Raw genomic sequence first — 26,648 nt, forward strand, 5'->3', positions numbered from 1 at the left:
GAAGTGGTTGAGATACCCGTAAAGCAGAGAGGTGACAGAAGAGGGATTGATGCTCAGTGCTGGGCCCGGCCCCGGGTCAGAGTGTTACTAGTGAGGAATTGCTTTTACGTGAATTAGAAAAATATTTTTAGAGTAGATAGAATAATACTGTAAGAGGAATGTTGTTGTGAGAGCGTAGGATTGAAGAGTAAAGATTTCAATGAAAGAAGAATGGAAAAACGCAAAACAGTGGGATTTGATTACTGAAATTTGTCTAACTTGATCTTATTGTACACTGTACATAAACTATTCATAGCTCGTTCTTTTGCAGCTGAACTCTGAGAAAGCTGGTTTTCATATAAGCTGAATTTAATTGTGAGCCTCTGCCCTATCCACACAGTTACTCCGAATGTTTTGTTGTCGGTTCCCACAGTAAGTCAGTAGCAAACGCCATTCTTTCTTCTGTTGCCATCTCTAAGATTTTGTTCATAATCCCTATGGAAGTCACAGTCTGCGACAGAATTTATGGTGTGCGGCTCTGTTTCTGAAATTGTCAATTTAAAAAAATCTGCTTTGCTTTTTTTTTTTTTTTAAAAAAAAAACCCATTAGTTAATGCTCCTAAAGCCTGATCTTTATGTTTTCATTTTAGGAAATAACATCTTTGCTCTCTCTTTATGGTGGACAATTCAGTGGTGAGCAGGAAATTCGTGTAAATGTAAGTGAGGACGAAATATTTTACTTGAGTGCATGTATGGTATACAAGTATGTTCTTTGTAGTATTTTTATTGCATGTGGGTAGCTGAATAAATTTTGAAGTTCCTTTGGAAAATAAGGAATCTTCCAAAAGCGAGCAATTCTAAATTTCAGTAGAGACTCAGAACTGAGTAAAAGACACACAAAATGCACATCAGGATGTCTTCATTTAACAGTGTGAAAAGAGAAGTGCCATCTGCTGGAAGGCTCTCCTTTCTTTTCAGAATAGCCGAACCATGAGAACATTCAGCAGCAGTTTGAATTTGGTGTTTGCCTCTAAATCAATGAGACAGCATATCTGGAAGAGTGAAGCTAGGAAGCTATATGATTCTGGTCTCAATGCTTAGTCAGAGAACGTAACTGGGGTTTAGGTACTACTTGTGTGTAACAAGGTGTTTTGAGTCTTTAGAGGATGAGTAATCTATAGAAGTATAAAAAAACAGTAATATTTTACCAAGTCAAAGATATGGTGGGAGAATGAAATACTTAATAAAATTCCTCAGACATTCAAGCTGAGTATACAGTTTTACCTCAAATTAAATGTTTTACCCTCGAGTTCTCTGTACAGTTAACAGATTTTATTTTTTTTTTTAGTCTTCAGCATGCATGTTCTGTTTTTATAGAACAGAATTGTATATTTGTGTAATTCATGGGACATCCTCCAGCTAGGTATTTGCATCACTTATTTTCTCTTTATTTCAGTCTCCATTTTGGATTCTCAGTATTCCTTCAGAAGAGATGGCAAGGGGACTAATGAAACGGACAGTATGTGCAAAGTAAGAGGCGAAAAATCTTGTAAATGATAATGTAGGCAGTGGAAAATTGTTCTGCTATATTGTGGCAAATATTAATTTTGTATGGAGTCTTAAAATAAACAGTCTCTGATTACCTCTAGAGTTGAGGAGGGGTTACTGGAGCCTATAGGACTGATTATGTAGCGTGCCTGTCCTCTTTACTTAGTGTACGATTAACAGGGGGTCTTGAAACGGTGTTCTTCACTGCAGAGCCAGTACTTGTCTTGTAGTGTCACTGATGTTTTTGTCGCCTTGAATAATGTTCACTTAGTGGTGTGTTTTAAAATGTGTGTGGAATTAAAAGGTAAAAGCAGTGATACAAAAAAACGGAAAATCAAGTTTGGAAGGGAAAGGTAGAGATTCCTTGTGTCACCCTCCTAGAGCTGGTATCTCAGCTCTCAGCCCAGACCGCTGCAGCAGAGGTCCTTCTAGAAAATTCAAGAGCACAGGAATGTGCCAGAGGATGATTGTTCCAGCGGCTCTTGGTCCTTTTTAGAGGTGTCTGCATAACATGCTTTCCAGTGAGGCTTAAGAGATACCTCGGAGATATGGTTCAGGATGAGAAGTGGCATAGCTGTGGTATGGCTCTCTGACCATACTACATTTGGGGTGTCTGTGCTGTCCTGTTCAGGCGCCTCTGCAGAGCGTTGCATGGTCCCTGTTGAGTGCTTCTTGTGTCAGGTATTCAGTTTTACCTACAATGACTTGGGTTGTACACTTCTGCCTAAAGAAACCCCATGCATGCAAAGCTTCTCCAACAGTTGAATAAAATTCAAAGATGAATATTCGGTTCTCTCTAGTACAGCCTATGCTGTCAGCATTTCCATTGCTCCATCTAGAAATATAGTTTAAATTCTCACAGTAGATAGAAACAGATGCTTTAGGAAAAAATTAGGCACTGTGAAGAATGTACTTTTTTCAGGGTAAATGCAGGTTAGAAATGTAGCCTTAAATAATTTATTCAGGAAAGGAATACTTTAACAAAATGGCTTACCACTGGGCCTTGATATCTGCTATTGTCACTTAGTAAAATGTAGTTCTCTTCTATTTTTGCTTGAGTGAGCTAAACCTTTGAACATTTTGAAGATTTTCCTTCAGGAGTCGTCTTTGAAAAGGTACTGCATGGCACTGCTAATCCTTACAGGATTAGCGTTTATAGTGTGTTGCAAATGCATATAAGAGTGTCTAACAATATATGCAGTGACACTAGGATTCCTGTACTAAAAAGATTTTTTTTCTTTGATATGGAAGGTCCACTCGGTTGGGATATTTGAATGCTGGGGGAAAGGTCGATGATGTGGTGGTGTGCCTTCATTACAGTAGCATCGGTTATCTCGTCTTCCAAGGCATTGCTTTTCTTAAAGCCAGCAATATGGAAACAAAACAAAAAAAGTGTAAGACAGCATCTGAACATCTGAAAATATCAGACATCATTAACCACATCTTAAAATGGGATAGAACCTCTGATGATGTCATTATACATAGCATGTTACAGTTTCACGATTTGTTATACTCCAGGGTAGCGTAACACTTTGAAAGTCTGTTCTTGACCTTTTTCAGCCTTTGCTTACCCCATCAAATTGATAGGTACGAATGAATTTTGTCTCATTTGCTAGCATCACTGTGTGCCAGAAAAAGGTCTGGTGATATCCACGGATACCAAGACTGATACTTACCTTTTAGTGTATGTTACCAAACAAAAAAGCTTCATTGAAGTACCAGTTTAGGATTAAAAATAAGTGTGTACCTGTTAAGAACAAAACTTAAGTGTGTGCGAAGAGTTAAGTAACACGCTTCAATACTCCATAAAGCAAAGCCTAAATACATTGGCCAAGAAGGTTAAAAGGAGTAAGTATCTGCAAGGCATTTCCCCCCCCCCCCATATGACTGCGCTCTAAAAAAACTTTGTAATTTCAGGTCTATATTTGAACTGTGGGGTCATGGAAGATCTGCGGGGGAGCTCTATGCATCTTTGAAGAACTATCCAACGGACAAGATGGTATACATATAAAGAATCTGGATAATTTGGTTTCTAATCTCACTGAATAGCACTGCAGCTATACTAATGAAAGTGTCTTTGCCTTTTTTTCAGCTTCCATATCTACAGTCAGACTCTACTTACAAAGTACATATTCATACATTTAATAAAACGCTGACCCAAGCACAGAAAATAAAAAAGATAGATGTAAGTAGATGTTTAAGAAAACTTTAATTTAATCTATTCACGTTGTTCTTATTCCATGCTATCAGTGTTGTCTAGAGTGTATTTAAGATTGGGTTTCCTGAAGATCTTATCAGGTCTAAATGAGATCTTTGTGTCTGAATTAATTCTCCTCAAAATTCATGACTCCGTATTTTTTTTTTTTCTAAACAGACCATGTAAGGCATATACAAAGACAAACAAATATCAGTGCTGATTTCAGTCCAGTGTCCGGGGGAAACTGAAGCTTATTGCCCAAAACGATAAGATTCAAATGGCTAGAGTTAGGTGCTAGATTTTTAGAAAATCTGTTGCTTGATCTCCATATTAGTCATTTATTGTTGCAGAACGTGGAACAAGCCGGTCCAGTGACTTCAGTTGCAAGCTGTGTATTGTGTGCTGATTTCCCGTTCTGTCCTTATGCTCTTGTCTGCGCTTGTGCTCTCCTCATAACTATATCAGTATTTTAATTAGGAAATTTTTCTAAGTTACTGTTAATTTTTTCTCTTCCACATCCTATTTTTAGCAGCTATTTATCCCATTTACTTAATTTACAGAGACTGAAATTATCTGTGTTAATAGTAGCTACCCTTTCCTGTTTGTTCACTTTTTGTGTCCATGAAATAATGCTGAGTATGTAAATCAGTGTAGCTGCACATCACTGAAATTTTAAACCCCATTGTTCATCATCAGTGTTGTTTTTATAACTTGAAAATTGCATAATTAATATGCACAGTTCCTCTAAAGTTGGGTTCTGTTCAGTTAATAAAAAATGTCGTTCCTGATTTCTAATCCTTAATCGTTTGAGCTATCTTTATTCACAAGAAAGACGTTTCAAAAATCCAGAGAAAATTGAGAATGTACTTTTAGTACTAATCTATCATTTCTCACAAGTGGAACTGTGGTTTGATTTTTGGTTTGGTTTTTTCCTTTTTTTTTTTTGTGGGGTGCATATTTCAAAAATTTGACCCTGTTATTTTTGACTCTTTTTCTTTATTGTACAGGCCCTTGAATTTCTGCCATTCAAAGGAAAAGTAAATTTAAAGAAGCCAGAACACATCTTCTGGATTTTGGAAGATTATGGAATGGATCCTAATAACGTTCCAGAAGAGCCCTTTCATCTGTATTTTGGTAGATGGGTGCGTGAGTACGCTTGCTTCAGTTCTTATGAACTTGTATTTTCAGGAAAGTGTTCTTCAATTTAAGTGTAAAAAATTGTGTTGGGTTTTAATGGAAGCAGACAATATAATTATGGCTGAATCTGTCACTGCATAATACACTGATGCAAGTCTTGAAAGTTCTTACTGTGACTAGGAAAAAGTAGCTTAATTGAGCAATTCAGAGGAGGAAAAAATTGAAGTTGTATCTGGGAACATACCTTATCTTGCCTTCCACTGAGGGAGCACAACACAGCAGTGAGACTACACAGCTGTGGTGGTGTATTGTATTATTGTGGGCCCAGATGGAGCTAAAAGCACCGGCAGCTTGTTTCAAACACGAAGAAAGGTTTACAGGAACTGTAGGTGTCTTGCAGCCTGGCTGAGTTTCATCAGCCCCACTGGAGCATTCTGTAAGTGCTTCGAGTGGTCGTGACAGGCACCTTGACAGGAAGGTGCAGACGGATCCCTGAGGCTTTGAACACCAGCGGGTCCAAGCCCATAGGTGGATGCTTGCCTGGGGGGACACTGACAGTGCAGTGCTGTACAGTAGGAATCACGTTCAAAAACTGTCTGGAGCTTGTCATCTGAGGTCTTTACTACAAACTTTGTTGCCTGTTGGGTGTATGCACTCCAAACCTGCTGTATTATTAGGATATCCTGAGGAAATCTGATCTGGTCTTTTATTTCTTGTGAGGAAAAAGTGGCTCCCCAAAGGACATTCCAGAATGACACCAGCCACTGATGGGAATATGTGCTTGCAACGTCCTGGGTCAAGGGCAGCTGGAAGGAGGGAGAACCACTGCTGAGGTTGAACAGCTATGGTCAGGGGCTGTGCACAGAGAAGTTAGAGATCCACGTGATCTGTTAGCACCTGTGAATATTCTCCATGTCTGTGATTAATGTGAAAACACCCTGGGTTGTGGCAATACTGCAAAACATTGCAGCTGTTGTCCCATCTGTGCTGGATTCCTGAAGTGTTTAAAAACGAGTAAACCAACCTGAAAAAAAATAGGCAAATGTATTTTGTTTACCCAGTAAGACTGATGTTGACCAGAGCTGGGGGATAGTGTTGGAAGAGCTTTTGAAGATGTTTTCTTCCAGACTGCTTTGGTCCTCTTCAACATATTTTGTTGAAATATGTTGATGTACAAATGTTAGCATTTGGTCTTTGTTTTTCCAGTACATTCTGATCTGTCAACGCTATCCTAAATTTAGATTTTGAGCATGACAGAAAAGCCAGCGAAGATGGAAATTCTGTGTGACCTTAAGCGTGTGTGTGTGTATGTGCACGCACGTGTTAACATGCATTTCTAGCCCTCATCATTTTGAAATTCTTTTAACTCTGAATTGCTGGGAATTGTTTTTCTGATACCTAGAATAATAGCAAAGTTGCTCTAATTCTTATTTCTTCAGAAGAATTTTCCCTCTAAATTGTTTGTATATTTTTGACCTCTGTTTTGAAGAATTCATCTAGGTGTTGAACCAAGATATCTGTTGCTTGGAAAGAAGTCTGTCATATTTTCAGATGGCAGAAAGCAAAGTGATGTGTTATGAAATAAGTTACCTGTTTGTTGGATGGTGTCACTTAAGCAAGTCTGTTAGCTGGTCTGCTTGTATCTTGTATCTAAGACCCAACAGTGTTGTTAAATGTTTCAACAGATTGCAGATGGCCAAAGAGAACTTATCGAGTCCTACAGTGTTAAAAAGAGACACTTTATTGGAAATACTAGCATGGATGCCTGCCTGTCTTTCATTATGGCAAACCATGGGAGAGTAAAACCCAATGATGTTGTATATGATCCATTTGTTGGAACAGGTATATTTTTTTTTTCTACTGGCGGGAAAAACTTGGAGATGGTGTTACTGCTCGCACCACACTTTACCTGGTGCAGCGGCTTCTGGTGCTCGACTGATACTTGAGATGATATGGTGATTATAAAATGAATGTTTTGTTAACTTGAGAGGGATTTGGGGGAAGGAGACTAACTTCAGAGGATGTAAACAGTTTATTTTACAGTTCTGGCAAGACTATCTGTACTGCATTATTTTATGTAACGTGGCTTAAACACCAGTTCATGCATGTCATGGACCGCTTAAAACCCAAAGTGACTAAGAACTGAAATTTGGCTAGAGCACTCCCTGCAGTCACTTTCAGAATGTTACAAGGAGCAGCATTTTTGGAGGTGGCTATTTAGAGGAGTGCTGAGGGCACTTCTGGGCATATAATGCAACATAGCAATAGTTAGGTCATAGCATTCAATAGCGATCAGTTCCTCGTACCATCCATGTCTTGTCTTCAGGATAATAATTGTTCACACCATGTATTTGCCTCCAGCTGAACTTTTCTTAGTTAAGCCAGGAGGGGGAGCTTTTATTCCACATATTACTTTGTGTGGCATAGAAGTACTTTTTACCTAAGGGAAACTCAGCTGTTTTGTAGGTGAAATAGAAGATCTATTGTGTCAGGTTGTGCCATTTAATCATACAAGAGTATATTGTGTTAAGCTACCTATAGTAGTTTCTTCAAAAACGTAACAAAGGCTGTGTTTCTGACCTGGATTTTGCTAAACTTCGATCAAGAAGACCATGTGTGAGACGCATACAATTAAAAATACTTACATTAATGGGAGGATGAAGAGAATTCACTGCAGAAATCACTGCAGAGAAGTTAGGGAGAGAGAAGACAACACTACAGGGTCACTAGTAGGAGAAATTCTTATTAGCATATGGCTTCTCTGTACCAGCGAAAACAGACCAGGGATATGGTATTTTCAGAAACACAAAGCTTCAGTGAACTGTATGGTTTTGTCTTAAATTTTTGTTCATATATGACCTGATTTTTTTCTGTGCATAATAATGTCTCATAAAATTTCCGCCTCCTCCTTGTGCTTGGGTTCCTTGCAGATGGGTAGTACTCTTTGAAAGGTTGAGGAAATTCCTATACTTCATCTCTAAGCAGTTTGTTTCATTTCAGCGTCTATGGCTTTGTGTCTTTTTACAAAAATCTGCTAAACCTAAATCACAAAAAATTCTCTGAGAGTATTCATTCTCTTGGGAGTGAAAATCGAAGAGAAAAAAAAAAAGGAAGGGTAAAGTTAGAGGAAGAAGAATCTCATAGAAGTGGCGAAGCTATAGAAAGTCAAGATAAATGTTAAGTCGTGTTTCAGTTCAGAAGTGTAACATATACAAAGTTCTCCCCAAATTGCCTAATGATTTGAATTGCAATTTTTGTGGCTTTATTGCACTAGACAGCTGTAATATACAGGCTTGAGATTAGAGGTACATAGGGACACCGGAGATACTGGGTGGCACGCGCAGTATTTTTGTCAGTAAAGTGTATTTATGACTAAACAGCGGCTTTTGCACCTACTTCTGGTGAGTAAAACCCAGGATTTTCAATAGTCTCTTGAGGTCCTTTAGAGGGTTTTCAAGATTGTCAGTGCAACAGTGCCCTGCCACTGGAATTTTGGGAGGTAGGTCAGAGTTGAGAGATGCAGTGAGTTTGAGCTGATGGGTTTGGAAAGAACATACATTCAAGATTTGAGGAGTACTTTGGAGAAACTGCAGTTCAGATTTCTTTATTGGTGCAACTTTAATACCTGGCTTGGTTTCTTCCTGTTTTTTATGCTGAAAAGGTAAATAGTACCAAATTAGAACGGCCTTGCAAAATGGTGTTTGCCTGTTGGAAACAAACTCTTTTTGCTGGATGAGCCAAATCACAAGTCTTCCACATTAGTGTAAGAGTGGGCAATTGGAATTTGTCCTTGGAATGAAAAGTGCTTTTGACCAGGCTGGTTTAGGAGACTTGATTAGCTTTTTTGTAAAGCAGAATTGGAATGGCCGGGATTGTTTTTGAGTTCTGAAATGTAACTTCCATAAACTGTTTAGATATTCTTTCCTCAGTGTTGGGCAGAAGGAAGCCTGGAGGTTTCTGGAAGAATAAATCAAGTCTTTTACCTGAATACTTTGTACTTCCTCCTAGACAATCTGTTCTGGTTGTCTCAGTAAGCTTATTGTTTGTACCGTTGGAAGATGTTTGTCCCCACTTCCCCTTAGCCTATTTGTGATACTGCATAATTGCAAATGACAGGAATTTTTTCTTTGACATCCTGGAGGATAGTGGTATGACCGGACCCTCATCTGTGCTGAAGAGGTGGGGGAAATATGTTACGATAGAAAGGCTTGAAGTTCTGTGCCATCATCATTCTGCCAATAGTCATCAGGGGACACAATGATTCTCTGGTTAACCCTTTGTATACATCTGTTTGATATAGTAGGTCAAAGGGCTGGCCTTATTAGAGTATTTAAGTATTCATGCACCTTCTGTGTGAACACAATTGAACTAGTACTAGCTGAGATTTATTAAAAGCTGTAAGTTCATGTTTTCCTAACTTTTTTTTCCCTGTGATTAAAAACATTCTTAGATGGGCAAAGTACTTTCTTCTTACTTTTTTTATAGGACTGGGTGGTATGCCATACTTGGGGTCAGGGCTAGCTAAATTTGTCTTGACCCTCTGGAGGTACTGCCCATCTGTTCTGAGGGATTGCAGCCGAGAAGGGAAATGGGTGACTCCTCTGGGGTGAGTAACCTTGCTTTTCCCTGATCCGTTTGACAAGAAAAAGCAGAGGATTTTTTTTTTTTTCTTTCTCCCTCACCTTCGGTTTTGGTAGAGTTCAACAGCGTATGGTGTAGGAGTTTTCTAGTGCCTTGATATGGGATCTTTAGCCTGTGCACGCAGTGCGTGTTAGGGCTTTGTTGGTGCTGAGTGGGTGGTGCGGGGCAATGCAGCCACCTGAGGTGCTCCTCTCCACGCTGCCGGTGAATGGGAGAACTGGTGTCACCCACACAGCCAGCTGGCGCGTTGTTCCCTGTGCTGGTCAGCTCTCGTCCTGCAGCAATCGTCCCCTTTGTTTTAACAAGACTGTTTGTATCCATAAGCAGTTGACATCGGTAGTGTGGGGTTCACAGCCTTGTTCTCAGTCACTGTTCTGTTTTAAAGCATTCTTCTAGCTACATACCTCCTTATTAACAACTGGACAACACAGCTCTTTGGTAATCTTCTGCTGTCTGTCCTTTTTTTCATTTGGAAGCTGTTAAAGAGATAATGTCATTTGTTCTTTTCTGGGGGCTGTTCAGCCATTGCCCAGTTTCAAGGGGAAATCACACATGCTTTTTTGGTAGTTTGGGTTTTTTTAAATTAGGAAAGTAGACCCCAATAATAGTGATTAAAAAATTAGCTTTATTGCAGGATGAGTACGCTAATAAATGTACTGACAAAATAGGCCACATACTCACAGAAAAAATGCATTTGTGTATAGCTTTCACACTGCAAAACAGTTACAGAAACTTTTTTGATATTGCTGTTTACATTGGAGATACTGACATTTACAAGGTTCTTGACCATTGCTTATTACTCAGGGAATGGCCACATTATACAACAAGTTTGATTTTAGACACAGTTAAGGAGACTGACTTTGAGAACAGACACCGTAGAATTGCCATTCGTTTGGTGACGATTTTTCAAATTGTTTGTCAACAATTTGAAAGTCTGCTGCTTGCAAAGTAGAATTAAAAGTTTTGGTTCATGTAATGATTAAAAGATCTTACTGCCTTGAAATACAGAAAACTGTAAACAAACTCCTAAGAACAGTCTCCAGAGATAAGGAGTGACATCGGGCATAGCAAGATAAGGAAGATCAGGTATAGCAGACAAGGGACTTAGTGTTACTATCTCTGATTATAGTTGTGTAGTGATTCTAACTGGTTGGTAGTTTTAATTCTTTTTTCTTTCTTCCTTTTGTTTTTTTGCTTGGGTCTAGCTTTTGGTCTAGTATGCTACTGGTATAAACTCCTGATGTTCCTGAGCAAAAAATCCTAACACAGATAGCATTTATGATAGCAGTTTGTACTTTTCCCCTTTTCTCCCCTTTATAGGTGGCCTTCTAATCTCCTCAGCACACTTTGGAGCATATGTGTGTGGTACTGATATAGATTACAACACAATCCATGGATTAGGTATGTTACATATTTCTAAGCCACTGAAATCTTACACTCTGGAATTTAAGAATACTGATAGTAGTGGGTGATACTTACGGATTTTAAAGCAACATTAATCTTCACAGGATTTATTTGGTCATGCTTATTTTTATTGACCAATGTACATGTATCCTAGCTAAGCTATTCTCTTATTTTTTAAGCAGGAAATATTTAATAAACGGAATAATGAAAACCAAAACAAAGTTCTGAGTAATGATTACAACAGCTGTGTGCTTTCTTAGTCTGTGATGTAGGAATCTTCTCGTAACCTAACCCAGGAAATCTAATCCCATTCTTCTCTGAAAAACTGCAGTGCAAATTATATCTGACTTATTGGGCAGGATTATGACTGATGGATAGTGAGGAGATCTTACAAACCAACACTTCTATAAATGGGTTCAGTGACACCCTATGCAGATGGTGCAGCAGAACTTTTCTCATGTATTTTCATTATTCCTTGCTACTTGTGAAGTTATTGCAAATACTTGTGACAGTGAGTAGAATAAGGCAGGAAATAAACTCTGGTTTTGTGTGTGACATTTAATTATTTTCTTTTAAAATAAATGATAAGCTTTTCCTATGAAATAGTTTGTTGTTGAGTATTTTTTCCATTCCGTGCCCCGCTCACCCCAGGCAAGGCAAGCAGAAAGAACCAGAAATGGAGAGGGCCAGATGAAAATATCAGAGCTAATCTCCGCCAGTATGGTTTAGAGAAATATTACCTTGATGCGCTAGTTTCTGATTCTTCAAGACCCATATGGCGAAAAGGGATGCTGTTTGATGCAATCATTACAGATCGTAAGTTTGTTAATGCTTATTATTGCCTAATAACAATGACTAAGAGATTATTGCCTATGTCTATGCCTATGTACATTGATTTAATGTCTTGAGGAGTGGTCAGATCTGCAGTTTCCATATTACAAAGGATGACCACTGAGAGCAGCACTATGGAAATTGGATCTGGATTTGACATCTCTCTGTTTATTTTAAGGATAGTTATAAATGTGTAACAAAGCTGGCGATAATACTTTCTTCCATGGAGAGAATATTATGTTTGCCAGTAGAAATCAATGTGGCTGAAAATCATCCTTCGAAGAAGTCTCATTCAGTAAAGGCATAACCTTATTGATGCACAGAAACTTCTTGTCAGAATGGTCCATGATTGCAGTACACTGGAGTCTGCCATGGATCTCTGATAGGCTTCCGGAGACTTATGTTAAGTGCTTATTGGAATGCTTCCAAAGAGAAATTTTAATGCATTTCTGATACGCTTAACTACTAAAAGCACTAGTGGTTTGAAAGGATCCTCCGCTTTTTTAGAAACCTATGTACTTAACACTATTTGTCATGCATGAGAGGGAGTAGAGGCTAAGAGAATAAATAAAAGACTTTGATACAGCAACTTCTGACCTCTAGTGTGCTGGCTGTTATGATGACACATTCATAATAATTAGGAATAGGGAGTGTGACTTTTCTTTGTGGGTTGCCTGCTAATTTTTACTTGGCCTGTTTGGCAATAAGACAATGTAGAATATTAATATGACTTAGAACTGAGTTTGCAAATTGTGTCACAACTTCTGCGTTTACAAAACAGTGATATCGGTGCTTCAATGATGCTGAAACAAGTCTCACAAAAACAAATGTGTTGAACGCGAAATAAGTATGTTATGCTATTAGAAATGTGCAAAAATGTATGAGAAAAAGCCATTTCTGGCTCTTCTTGTCTGTCTGTGTGAGAATTGCCATTTGCTGAATGTGTTGGCAAGAAATTCCAATATATACAATTTCATTTTGAAGGAGGTTAGCTAAGTACTATAGGGGAGATGTTTGTGTCTGTCAAACAAAAGAGGATGGGATTATTTGTCACATATTGGAAATGTAAGGAATATCTTTTAATGGACAAAACAGAAAAGCATTATCCTTTGTAGTGTAGTAAATGTCTAGGCTGCTAGAAGCCTCTTACAGCTGAAGGGCTTTCTTTGAAATAGTTTTAAAGTAACCTTTTGGAGCAAGAAACTTTTAATAGATCTTGAAGAAATTACCCTTACTGACTTCTACTTTGTAAAAGCTTTTCTTTCTTTTAACTTTGTATAAGCCATAGTTTGTGCATTGTTGTGTATGTATAATATAATTGTATGTTATTTGGCCAAAGGGTGAGGTTCTCATCTGCATTATGCATTTGTTTTGTATAGCACCATATGGTATCAGAGAAGCTACTCGCAGAACAGGCTCACAAAAGGAAATGGTTAAGTCAGCTGAAAGAAGGTAGGTAAGCTGTCTTGTCTGTTATAGAATATAAATGTCTCAATGGAAACCCAGTCACAGTTTTAGAATCTTTATTATTTCTTGGTTGGCTGTCAGCAGTTAAAAAAAAAGTAATAATAATTAAAGAAAAAAAGCTCTTTTTGTTCTGTTTGCAAAACTAGTATGCCACTTCCTGAAATCCTCTCATTTTTGTTCTCCCTGCTTATTATTTGCATGTGTTCAGATTTCGAATCCTATTTCTCGTCTCTGTAAGCCACCATTACCTTGTGTTTCCTATTCTCAGAAAGTTCTCTTCAGTCCCTGCAAGCTGCAAAATCAGTCTAAAATGGATTACCTCTCTTTTACCTTATCTTTTCTCTTGGATTTCCACTGCTCCTTTCTCTTCAGAGATAACACATGGCTTCCCCACTGCCTTCCTTGTCTTCTGCATTTTACTCTAAATTGCCCTTAGGAGAGATGCTGTGCAAAATAACTATTCCCAAAGTGCCTGTGATTCTTTGACTTCCACAAGTGCTAAAGATGATACTCTAAAGAGCCAGTAGGGGAATTTGGGAAGTCATATTCCTCATAGTTAGAAATTGTACTCCTGGATTGTTCTAGGTAGTTTTGCAAATCTCAGATAGGGTTTAGGGTTGTTTTTTTTTTTTCAATTAAAAATGCAGGTTTTACCTGTGCTTTTATGTTTACACTTGTAAATTTTTTGTTTAGCACAGAAAATCACATCTTCGTTTCATCCAATTATCACCTAAGTGACATCTTTTTTGACCTATTGAAGTTTGCGGCAGAATATCTGGTGATGGGAGGAAGATTAGTTTACTGGCTGCCGATATACAGGCCTGAGTATGTATTCTTGATTTCTGGTATGTAGTATGTCGAAACCAATGCTATATTCTCACTGTGCTTTCTTTTGGGGCATAGTACAGCTGGAACTTCCACAGTACTAGCACTTAAGAGTAATGCTCAGACTTCATGTTTTAAAACTTCATATGAGGGAAAGCAGATTTTGAAATAAGGTTTTCAGATGGAGATAATTCCTGACTATTACCAAAAAGAAAAAGCCTTCACATGTCCTTGCAAATGCGTGTCCAACGGCTTAGAAAATTAGACTTTGAAGGTACAGATAGATTTCTAAGATAGTAGTAGCAAGGCTCTTATTAATACGTGTTTCTACTAGAGTAGTTGATAGAGATGCATGACAAGGTCCTGTAAGGGAACATTCTTGGCTCTTTGGGGTTTGGCACTACTAATTTAGCTTGCTTCTGAGAAATCAAAGTCAAGTGACCAAGAGATGGCAGTGAGAGGCAGGAAGCGTAGGGGAGCAGCCTTGTTAAGGACGAGAGAGGCCAGCAGAGACTGCAGGATGCTGTCTGCTCGGTAGTGCAGCCTGGGATTAGAACTGGGTTTAAAAGAAAAGACATCTGTTTGCATGCCTTACTTCAGCATCTCTTAGATAAGGTTTTGGGGGGGGGGGGGGGTTTGGTTGGTTTTTTTTCCCCAAAAACTGTTTCACAGTAAAGTAGGGAGATGATGTACAGTAGCTGTTTCTAAGTATCTTCCAGATGTAGATGTGTTCTGAGGGTAGCTTCTACAATGTCATATGTTTCTATGTACAGTCAGGCTATACTGACATATAAAGTGGTTGTTGCCCCTGGTTTCACCATGGAAATGGCTTGTGACAGTCCTACATTTAATTATCACATGCTGTTTTGAAAATTTGGAAATCAAAAGGATCCATTTCTGTCACATGCTTCCGTAACAAGAGTGCACTTAGTAGCTTGCTTTTTTTTTTAATGATAGAATTGGTATCTTATGCTTTTTTCATGTAAGACTATTCACAAAAAACAATGAATGCTATTAACAGTATTATAGCTAATTGTTCAAAATGTCTGTCTGTACATACTTAACCCTGACAGACCATGTGTGGTTTTGAATTCTTAGATTTCCATGTCAATAAACTCTGTTTGGAATTACTGAGTTCATTCTGTTTGTCAAGTTACCAGAGCTTTTTGTCTGCTCATTGAACATTGGTAAGAACATGCTTCCTCAGTACAGCAGTATTAGATAACTATGAACTGCACATTCTGGTTTTACTTCAGTTACTGTTTTGGGGAGGTCAGTTCTCTCAAGCTCTAGTTAGGTTGCCTCTTAAAAAGTAAATTTGTACATACTATTATGAATTGACTTTATACAATGAAGGTTGAAATACTAAAGTCACTATATTAGCACAGAATATTAGTATAGTCAGCTGTAATGATGAACAAACAATTCAGGAACAAACAGGAACAAACATTAAAACAAGTATGTGGGGGGAAGATAAGATACTGTCTACTAATATGTTGTGCTATCAGATATCCCTTGGCAACACCTGCCATCAGGTTCATGTGTTATTTGAGATCCTTGTGTATTTCCTTAAACTAAAAACAAAACTGGATTAAAATGGATGTCTGTTAAAACCACTGCTACTATATTTCTTATTTGATAATGTTCTGAGTTCTACCTGAAAGAATGTAGAAATATATGCATTAATGCTAACAGACAAGGCTTTTTAACAAAGTGATAATGATCTCTCCCTCTACAAGATAGCATCTCACTCCAAAGTTTACTCTTTCAATCTGACATTGACATCATTGTTGAGTCTGAATTCTTTTAATTCCTTTGCAGTCAGGCTTTTATATGGTTATGAAGAGAAACTTCTAAGATGTTGTAGCAGAGTGCCTATCTTTGTAAGAGAGAGAGAGACAGTTTGGTACTAGATGCATCAAAAGTCTTGTGTAATAGAAAAAACAACTGAGAATTAATTTGATTCTCCTTTGTCAAAAGCGTGTTCTGACTTCACCTAGCACAAGTAGTGACTTGATTTCACACATGAGAAGTGACTGAAATGTTGTTCTGCAATCTGGAAGTTTTGGAACAATGCAGAGAGGCAGTATTCTTTGGGTTTTTTCCTATTTACAAGTCTGCATTTGGTATTGCCTTACTTGTTTAACAGCTCACTATTATCTTTAAGAAATGTCAAGATTTCCATCAGCACCTAGATGGATCCTATTCTGAGTTGTGTTGGATTTGACTTCTTTCTCCCAGAACAATACATTTACTTTGTGAAGTGCATTCAGAAAATCCATTTCTTTACAAGAAAAATATGAAGCTCCTCCTTTGTATCTTCAAGTGATAGGTGTGAAAGTTGTTTAGTTCTGCTTTTTAATGTCTGACTTCTGTTGACCCCCAAGCATTGGGGAATCATGAGAGCAAGCATTTTATATGAAATCATAGTCACTGACAATACCATATACCATTTTCTGTATTATGTTGTAGTAACTATTACAGGAAAACTTATTACAAAACTAAGACTAAATGGCTGATCTATATTTCCGTATATAGGAAGGATGTCTGATCTCATGTTTATCTTATTAGCTAGGTCAATACTTCTTGCTCCTCTAGTCCCATGCAAAGCTCTTAAATCCTTAAATTCCTCTTTCGGCATTTGGAGGAGTAGAAGGATTGAAAGCCATTTAGAGAAAGCTGTTTCTGTAGAAAATAGTATGCTTATGAGATGGGGGCATTTAAAACACTGTAACTGCGTGCTTCTATAGACATGATTTAATTGCAAGCCAGTGTTGCTACCATCTGATGTTAAAAGATAATGGATTTTTTTTCCTTCCCTTTAGAAGAAGTAATTACAATGTGATATATTTGTAACACCAAATTCTGAAGTCCAGGAATGTCACTGTCTAATAAGAGCTGGTCTGATATGATTTGGAATTGAAGTGTAATGGTCTCCTTTTAGGGAGCCAGGGATAAGTCTTTTGTTCCCGCAGCTTCATATATGTTGACTGTGGAATACATTTTTAAAATCACAGCTCCTGATTGGGTAAATTACTACTCCTGAGTTGCCGAGATATTTTCCACTTGAAATAATACAGGCAGGCCTGTGTGCATACATCATGTAAATACATGTAGAAAATGTGTGTATGGGTCTCTTTACTGTGAGGTTTTAATTTATTCTACAGATTTTATGTTGCAAGATGATTGGAATATATGATGTAAAAACTCTGGAGCACCAATACCTGAATTTCTTTAATCAGATTAAAATGCATAGCAACTTTCTAGTGTAAGCCATTTTGTGAAGAATCTGTATGAATTTTGTTTTCAGATGCAAGTGTTCCAGTTCATGAGCTTACAGCTCTATGAATGTTTATTTCTTCCAGATATACAGAAGAGATCATTCCTCGCCACCCATGCCTGAAACTTATTAGCAACTGTGAGCAGATGCTTTCCAGCCACACATCAAGGCGTCTGATAACCATGGAAAAGGTGAAAGAATTCAAGGTAAGCTTGAATTCTTGATTATATTGTATAAAACAGTAGCTATAGCATTCATGAAAAGTTTGTGCTGCTATTCAGTATTTGATCCTTATTTCTATCACACTTGGGTTTTTTTATAATGAGAGTTAGAGCTTATGTAAAATTGCCACAAATTTATTTAAAACAAATTGGGTGGTGATTTAAGAGACCGTTCTGGTTTTGGTCTTCTCCTTTTTCTCTTCAGTTTTTGGTAAACTTTTCATCCTGAGCAAGCCGCTTAATAGTGTGAAAGAGATCTTTGAACCTACAGTTACTTGTGAAAGTTGCATATGCATTTCTTGGAAAACTGAACTCTCTGAATCCCATCCGCAGAGATGCCTGGATGCCTAAATCCCCAATGATTCCAAAGTGTAATTTGGTGCTCAAGTAAATACTAAATGCCTTTGCAGGCCTGGCAGTACAGGTAAACCGTATTCAATTCTGTTACTTCATTTTTAGAATGGTACTTTTTTAGCTTTTGGAAATAATAGGTAGCTGTGATGTAAGTACAGTGAAGCACATTGGGGGGTTTTTTGTTTTGGGACACGCTAAGTGCCTCTCCTGAGGCATTGAGACCAGGAAATATTGCATTCAGATCTCCTTTCTGTTCTTGCTGCTTCTCCCACCTAATACTGTTAAAAGAGATGCTGAACGAAGGTGAAGCAAATTCTTAATGAAAACACGCAAATGGTGAGCAAGCGTTTTTAGTACATTCCTTGTCCATTGGAAGAGCTATTTTAAATGACAGGAGATACAGTCAGACTGCTGTGTCTGCATGGTGCTTGCACTTATTACACAGCAGGGTTTCAGTACTACATTCATAATGCTAATGGTGACTGAGATTCTCAAGCAACACCTGAATTTTTTTAAAACACTGTATGTGGAGTTCAGAGCCAGAGCTGCGAACTTCACCAGTAGTGGACTGAGAGGGTAGATTTCGAAAATTTTTGACATGTATGTCTCGGGGTGTTCATGGAGGTTTTCTGCAGGAGTTTTATTATTGCCAGTGCTGTAGGATAACGTGTTCTAATTTAAAAAATGTATCCACCCTTCTGCGAATAGACTTTCATCATTTGTTATTCTTGTTTTGTGCATCACCTGTTTTTCGGTACATGCTTTGACAGGTTCATGTCTGGAAATGCTTAGCTCTGAGCACCTGAGTCTAGTTGGCAGGCTTACTGCTTAGATAAAACTGTGCAGGTGCTTACACTCAGGAATCCAGATGTCTTTTAGATAATTTAAAGATACCAGAACCCCTGTACTGTTTCTGATGATACAACACTTGTCCAAATAACAAAATACATATTGACTCCTTAGCTAGTGCCTGCTTGGTTTAGGGTCTTGTTGTTTGGTGTCTAACTATCTAAGATTTCCCCACCCCAGTGTCCCTTACCTAGGACATGTTTTTTTTTCTGTCTTAATATCTTGAACAACCTTTGAATTGGATACTTCTGACTCCCAGATAATGATCATAAAATTCAATAGTTGGAGCTGTGGCCATTTTTCTTTTTCCCAAATGGAGTGAATTTTTATGAATATACAAGCATTTGTGTTTCCAGACAGTTCCTGTCTGCTTTACTAAACTGGTTTGTAACAGGCACTCACAAATGCCTTTTAATTCAGCTTAATGTAGTACTCGCAGGTGGCTAAGAAGTTTTACAAATCATATAGTGTCATTATGCAGTCCTTCAATTTCCCCAGTGTTTGCCACCAATAATGAATTACAGATTGCACAGCAAATTCAATTTCGCTATTAACACTCTAAAGTCTTAACTGGAGATTAATTCAGTCAGTTATTGAACGTGAAATTGGTGGTGCAGTTTGATTGTGCTTGTAATATAAAGGAGACCAAAGTGAATGTAAAAAATGAGTATGTCTCGTTGAAGTATTGATCTATCATAATTAATCATAAGCATGAAGATCATAAATGTTATATTAAAAACATCACAAAAGGTGGTATATAACTCACTGTCTTGTAAGCATCCAGTCTGTTCTATTTAAGTTTACGATGAAATTGTGCCAACTGGAAAAGATTTCTTACTGAACACAGTGTTGATATGAATAGACTTTTCCAGCATGTGCACAGTATGAGCAGAAGAGTTGTTTGGTTTTTAACATTTTAGGCTTTTTTTGGACAGCCACGGTGGTCATTAGTAACTCCCTTCCTCCCCAGTCTTAAATTATAGTGATAATAATAAAAGTGAATGAAGGCAGTTGTTGTAGAGGGCAGCTAGCAGTAGCCAGCTAGCGACTTCTAGTCTTCTAAAACTCTGAAGGCAGAAGAATTAGAGAAGTGAAGAACAAGAGTGTGGAACAGGAGAGGAACAAAACAGAAGTGATACGAGGTGAGAGCTTACTAGCCTGATGTATTACTTTTTTCTATGGACATTAGTGTTCCTTCTGGTATTAAATGGATATGGATCTCCCCAATAGCTCTCTAAACCTGAAATAAAACTTTCTAATTGATATTATAACAGGCAGGACTGTGTGTGAGTCTACCATCATTGAACTGTGGAGGGGTTTTTTTAAGCAGTAAAAAACACAAGTCTAGCTCTCTGTAGGCATTCATATGTAAGAACTGAAATACAGTGGTAATGGAAGAATGAGAAGCTGCTGGCCGAGTAGATTCATGTTGCAATGTCTGTCGACTGTGATCTAATAGAAGTCCAGTCTTCTGCTTTAGGTCAGAGGAGGTTTGAACCAATTCTTCCAGCCCGAATCAAGTGAAAATGTACCTTCCATTGTGCCAGTTTATTTTTCAAAAGCCTTAAAAAATATAGTTATGTAAGACTGAAAGGTCTCAATCTGTGCCACCTATATCTGAATTGTCATCATTATTTTTTATTTGAATGTCAAAATACTGGGAAGTGGTTAATCAGTAGGAAAACTGGAGTATACAGCATTGTTACCACAAGGGTTCTTGGGAATCTATATCTGGTGATCAACCAACTATTTTCAGAAGGCGTGGACTTACTAAGTGTTTAACTGTAGGGTTGTTTGGTGTTCCATTTCTTTACACCAGTATGTCTAGCTTTCTGTTTTCTGAGGCTTGTTGATTTCCCCATGCTGAATTATTTCAGCTATTGCCGAATTACTTGTTTCATTCCTCAGCCAGCTGTCTTACAGAAGTGTATGGTATCTATTTGGCTGGTAAATGCTACCTAGTTCTGAAGTTTCTAATCAGGACTTCTTAAAAAAATATGGGAGGAGAGATCTGTAATTGACAAGGGCTAAGAAAGACACGTATAAATTGTGTCGCAAGGTGGAACAGAAAACTTGACTGAAGGACGAACTCTGAGCATATGACAGCCCATGAAAGGACTCTGGAACATCAGGCATACAAATCCACCATGCTGAATGGGCCCAGCATTTCCACGTCACATGGTCCAGAGTCGTTACTGGTGTAGCATTTCTCCTACTGAATTTAGCAGTGTCTGTTCCAGGGTATGACCCTGTTGTCCCTGATTTGGAAACGGCTCGGTGGTGTTTACAGCTGTATAACATTAGTACAAGTGGTTTCTATAGCTACTGTCCAGCACCAGATGTAGAGTGGTAGGAAGCTGTGATAAGGCTAGGAAGACTTTTTTAAACAAAAACTGAATGTGGGTAATTACCCTGAGGCTGAACTGAGGCATGCTCGATTCATAAAAACCTTTAGAATTTCACTTAATATTTGCCAAGATTTAAAGAAAAACAAAGCTTTCTTGTTACCTTTAAGCTTCCTCCTCTTTCTTCCACCTCTTTCATTATTTATTGGAGATCTGTAACACCTTTTTTGGTGTTGTCTTTAGAACAAGTAAGCGTTGAGGTGAAAACTCAAATTAGCTAAAATAAATTTGGTAGTGTGCACTTTGACAAGAGCTTTGTTCATTTTCAGTTGTCACAAAAATAATCATAAAACATTTCAAAATAAAAGTTTTATGTGATAACTATTGTTTGCAATTAGTCTGCTGTTTTGAGAACTTAAATTATTCAAAGTGAGAACTAAGGATGATGATAAAGAACGACCAGGGATTAACAAACGTCTTCAGTTCTGACTTTTACAAATAAAGGAAGAAGTCTCTGTCTTCTTGATAGTGCTGGCAGACTGGGGAAAGAGCTGACTTAGTGCCAAGTAGGCTGATCGTTGCCAATCAGTCTTGGAAGTGATTTCTTGGGAAGTCTCACTGTTTTGTGTGCAATAACCAATTACAAACTTTATGCCTACGTGTACAGTTGTTTGAAAGGAAATAAGTGAAAAAACCTCCGTATGCCTAGATGCAGCTGTGTATCACAAGCAGTATTCCTTACTCCTCTTCCAGCGTGTCATGTTAAGAGGAGGAAAGAGACTATCTCCCTTAAAACACTGTGGTTCAACTCCATTCCCTGAATTTAAACTTTTTTTTTAAAAAAAAGGAGGAGAAAGGAAAAAACATATTAACTGCACTGGACAGTTAATGCACTTGAGGGAGAGTTGACGCTGCCACTGACACCCTCTATAAGAGATCTTCTCTTACTACAAAGCATTCCAACGCAGGAGTGCATATTCTACCAATTCATGCTACTCAAGATAGAGCTTAACTGAGGATGTTTGACTGGCTTCCTTACTGAAATGAGCTGGTGCCTGATGCCCAGGCAAATTCTAATGCAAATAGTCACAAGAAATTGTTTCATGAAGATGATTTTTGGCAAGTTCTTATCTCTGTGGAGTTAAATGCAGCCTATTCCTAGTTTTCAGATTGTACCCATTCAGCTCCCCATGTAGATATAAAATACCCTAAGTTAGAATTTGTTAGGAAATCGTTAGTCTCTGAAATCCAAGAATTCCTTTTACTTTGATCAGTTCTCATGTTGCCCATAAAACTGTTTCGACTATTTTAGGACGAGAGGAAATGGCCTCAAGTTGCGCCAAGGGAGGTTTAGATTGGACATTAGGAAAAATTTCTTTACTGAAAGAGTGGTCAGGCCTTGGAACAGGCTGCCCAGGGAAGTGGTGGAGTCACCGTCCCTGGAAGTATTTAAAAGACGTGTAGATGAGGCGCTTAGGGACACGGTTTAGTGGGCATGGTGGTGTTGGGTTGACGGTTGGACTTGATGATCTTAGAGGTCTTTTCCAACTTTAATGATTCTATTCTATTCTATTCTATGACTAGTAAATCTCAACAGTGAGTGGTATCTCCAGGTAGGTCAGGGTTTCTTATTTTCTTTTCTCTTTTTTAAGAAGCAATTCCCAATCTGTTATTTTTCTTTAAAGCAATTACCATCTTTATCGGACAGTTATGTCTGTACAGGGGAGAGGCGGGGAATGGAAGCTCTTAAGGTACGGAATGGAATTATGGTGATGTGGGCCAGGAGCTTCCCTTGTAAGCTCTCCCAAGAAATCCGTGCCTGACTGCAGATCTCTCATCTAGCGAGCAATGATTTGCATAGCTTTTGATGAAGCCTGGATTTACAAAATGGATTCTGCTGTGGAGTGATGCACTAAGCCTGTTTCCATTTGATGAATGCAGATGCTCCTCTTACAGCTGTGTTTAACTCAAAGTTTGTTCTCTTACATATCATATCCTCTCTTCGCCCTAAGCAGCTTGGGGGTAGAGGGGGGTAGTTCCTTTCTTCCTTCCTCCCTTCCTCCCTTCACCCTGAATCAGCATTTTGTTACTTAAGGAATCAAGATGAATGGTGTACAGATGTGTGACCTCTTAGAGGTTGTAGGGATTAATTTTTATGTTAAAATACTGTTGACCCATATAGCATTATCCTTCAGGGTCAAATATCCCATTCATTTCTCAAAACAAGCAAATTGTGTAGAATTATCATTAAAACACATCCCAAAGGTATAAAAATGTATTATATGTTTAGGTCAAAGAAGGATTACTGATCTGCAAGTTCAGGGGAAGAGTAAGTGCTCTTTTCCTCAGAGTGGTCCTGTGTAAGAGACCTGGAGAAGTGGGTGCAGGCTGGCTGTGAGAGGAGCATGTCTTAAATCCTCCTTGTTTCCTGTCTGCCAATAGTAATTCTTTTCCCCATGGACGTGTTAAAAGCCTGTTGATTATCAGCCTGAGAATGGTCTAGAGATGGCAGTCTCTCACAGGTGGCCAAAGGACAATAGATAGTACTGTGTCTGCAGTGGGTTTACTGAGGTCATTTTCTCTTGCTATTTTCCAACATTGCAGTATTTAAATAGAACTAATTTGCTGCTACTGGTGTACATGCTTTACATGTTAGATATCCACATGGCGCTTAACATTTAGCAAGTTAATTTAAGCCTGTGGCGTGCTGCTGATAGATGCTAGGATAGCAGATGAGGACAATTTCATAGGAATATCTCATTGTGTCCAGAAGAGGGCACTTGTATATCCACACAAACATCTTAATGTGTTGAAAAACCTTTTGTTTCACTCCTTTAAAATGCGTATTAGGATATCCAAAGCAAGATGAGGTGTTGATCTTGCTAGGTGAAAGCCTGGAAAGGCTACGAAATAGCTGAAGAGGGAGATTGTCCACTAGGATTCAGTTCATCCTTGCATTGTAATACTTTGAAATGTATGAAAATATTGATGTAAATCTACTTCCATGCGCCTACTGCTTATGCTAAAGCATTCCACAGTAACCTTATTTTCAAATATGAATAAATAACTCCGAACTGTAAACTTAAGTAATGAACCAATCTGTATGTTGCTGCATTGCTTAAAAAAGTTATAGCAGTGAGGATGTATTGAGGAGAAACATTTAGTGGAATAGAGGTTTTGTTCTGTCATATACTTGTTTTTATTTTCTCTTTGCACAGTTCAGTTGTTCTGTGTGAGGCTGTTTATCTCGGTTCCATCTTGCTATCGAGTATAATAAACTGACATCAACCATAAGTGTAAAACTGTTTTTAAAAGTTGCCGTCAGTTTTCTTTAGCACTCAGATTAAAGTTTGATATATTGTTTATCCTACAGTATTGATAACATTAGCTGACAAGTATCTTAATTATATAAAGCCACAGTACATGTTGAACTAAACCTTTGTATATATAATGGGCCAATTTTCTAACCTATGTTCTTGGCTGATGTCAAATAGGTATTATGTGTGGGGATTTACTGTGTCAACTTTAACTTTCAAAAGTACATGAATACTGCACAAGAAAAAAATCCTCTAACTGCGCTTCAGTAACTGTAGGAACGCATTTTAGTCATTTGTGTTCCTCTTCTGTTTGTATCTGCCTTCCACAAACCTCTGAGTGATTGAATGTTCCAGGTGGTATTTCTTCTGGAAACTAACCTTTGTATTTTCCTTTATAAAAGTCTGTGTGGCGTACTACCTGTGCTCTCATTCATTCATGCAAGGGTTGGATTCTGGTGATGTTAGCTGAGATACTTCCAGTGATGCAGCACTGTTAAAACTTCAAATGTCTGGTACTGACAACTTGCATCATTTTGCTGTACAGAGTAGAATAATGAAAATTTGAATGAGTACATTAAAAAAAAAAAAAAAACAAACAAAAAAACCACCACTACCCCAAAAACCCCTTGTCTGCTTACAGCTTGTATTTGATCAATGTCAAATGAGAATCCATTGCATATGGATTTTCATTTCTGTTAAATGTTAAGACTTTGTAGTAGGATGTATATGTTCTTGTTAATCCTATTGGAAACCTTAGCATTCTATTTTTGGAAATCTTTAATCAGTCTAATGACTTAAATGTTTGCCACTGAATTGTGGGGGAAAAAAAAAAAAAAAAAAACCAAAACAAAAAAACCCAACAACTTTACTCTTGCTTGTAATTGTCTGAAAAAGTTTGGAGGAAAACCAGTGGCAATACATCCTGAACATACTACCGTAAAACCTAATGCTTGCATTTTGATACCATGCAGGATCAAGACCAGAATTCTTACTTGTTGGATGGTCAATATATGCCATACAGGGGACACAATTCATTCCGTGAGAAATATTTCAGTGGTGTGACAAAGAGGATTGCCAAAGAAGAAAAAGACAGTCAGAAGTAAAATATAATATAAACAGATTAAAAAATGAGGAAAGAATGAAGATCGTGTTTCTTTGTAAGGACATCTGGATATGAACATTCATTTGGATGCTTCAGAAAAATAAATACTGCTTTTAATTTTAAAACAAGATGAAACCCACAACACAGGTTGAGAGCAGTTCTTTTTAATTAGCTTTGTTTATAGCGGATTTTATTGTACAAGTTTTTTGAGTCTTATTTAATTTATATTTGTACTTTCAAGTAGTAATGATGATTGACTAAAACCATTATTATTGTTCTTTCGCCATTAACATTTACAAAAAAGTAGTAGTATTATTTGGCTTCTTAAACTGTGAACATCTGGCTGTTTTAGAAACACGTGGTGGTGATCAAGGATTGCTTATTAAGAAGATCATTTTCATTTGTTTTGTTTTTTTGTAAATGGTATACAATAAAACAGAAAAGATTGTTGTGAGTTTTTTTTAATTGTTGCATGCAATAACGGCTTGTTTGAATTCCGATGGCTCTGGCTGAGGCCAGCAGTGTTTAAAACAAACAAAAACCACAAAGAAACAAATGCGTGCACACACACACCCCCCCCCCAAAAGCCTCTGTGACCTGACAAACTCTGGAGAGCCTCTTAAACCCTGTGAAGCCTGTCCACATCTGAAGCTCATCTGTACCTTGGATTTGCTTTTGCATTCCTAAACCTTGACTCTTGGTCAAGCCAACTGTCTGCAATTTTTGGTTCAGAAACTGATAGTTAAAGCAGTAACAACAACAGCATAAAATCAGTAATGGTTCCCTAATGGTATTAAGCCTAATCAAATCTTTGAAATTGAAGCTGTATTTGTTAAAGGGCAAACTCCGCTGAATCCACACCATGTCCATCATGAAAATACCTCATTTGAAAACCACTGAGCCCATTAATTCAGGATGTTAATGGCTCTTCTCATTTTGATGGTCAAATATTCTTCAGCAGGGCATTGGTGAACGTATCTACTTGCTCCAGCCAGAAAAAGCCTTCCTTCTCAACTTGCTGCAAGTTACTGACTGTGGTCATATTACAATCTTTGTAGATTGTAATCTTTAAGCGCCTCTCCAAAAAAACAGTGATACCTAGGAAGGCACGAGTCATTGTGTGTATCTGCTTGAGTTCTTTAACTGAATTT

The 26,648-nt window shown here is 37.9% G+C and overlaps 1 protein-coding gene across 1 annotated transcript; it reads left to right on the forward strand.

Moving 5' to 3' along the window:
• Positions 1–629: 629 nt before the first annotated feature.
• Positions 630–25,951, forward strand: TRMT11 (tRNA methyltransferase 11 homolog (S. cerevisiae); the record flags this gene model as incomplete). Its single annotated transcript, XM_009576313.1, has 12 exons — positions 630–695; positions 1,436–1,509; positions 3,445–3,526; positions 3,620–3,712; positions 4,732–4,866; positions 6,547–6,703; positions 10,823–10,903; positions 11,558–11,722; positions 13,117–13,189; positions 13,898–14,029; positions 17,395–17,515; positions 25,367–25,951. Coding segments are annotated over 12 exons (1,311 nt in total), but the record flags the coding sequence as incomplete, so codon positions are not given.
• Between the last annotated feature and the right edge of the window lie 697 nt (positions 25,952–26,648).

Source organism: Fulmarus glacialis, unplaced genomic scaffold, assembly GCF_000690835.1.
Source record: "Fulmarus glacialis isolate BGI_N327 unplaced genomic scaffold, ASM69083v1 scaffold25234, whole genome shotgun sequence".
NCBI classification, from domain to species: Eukaryota; Metazoa; Chordata; class Aves; order Procellariiformes; family Procellariidae; genus Fulmarus; species Fulmarus glacialis.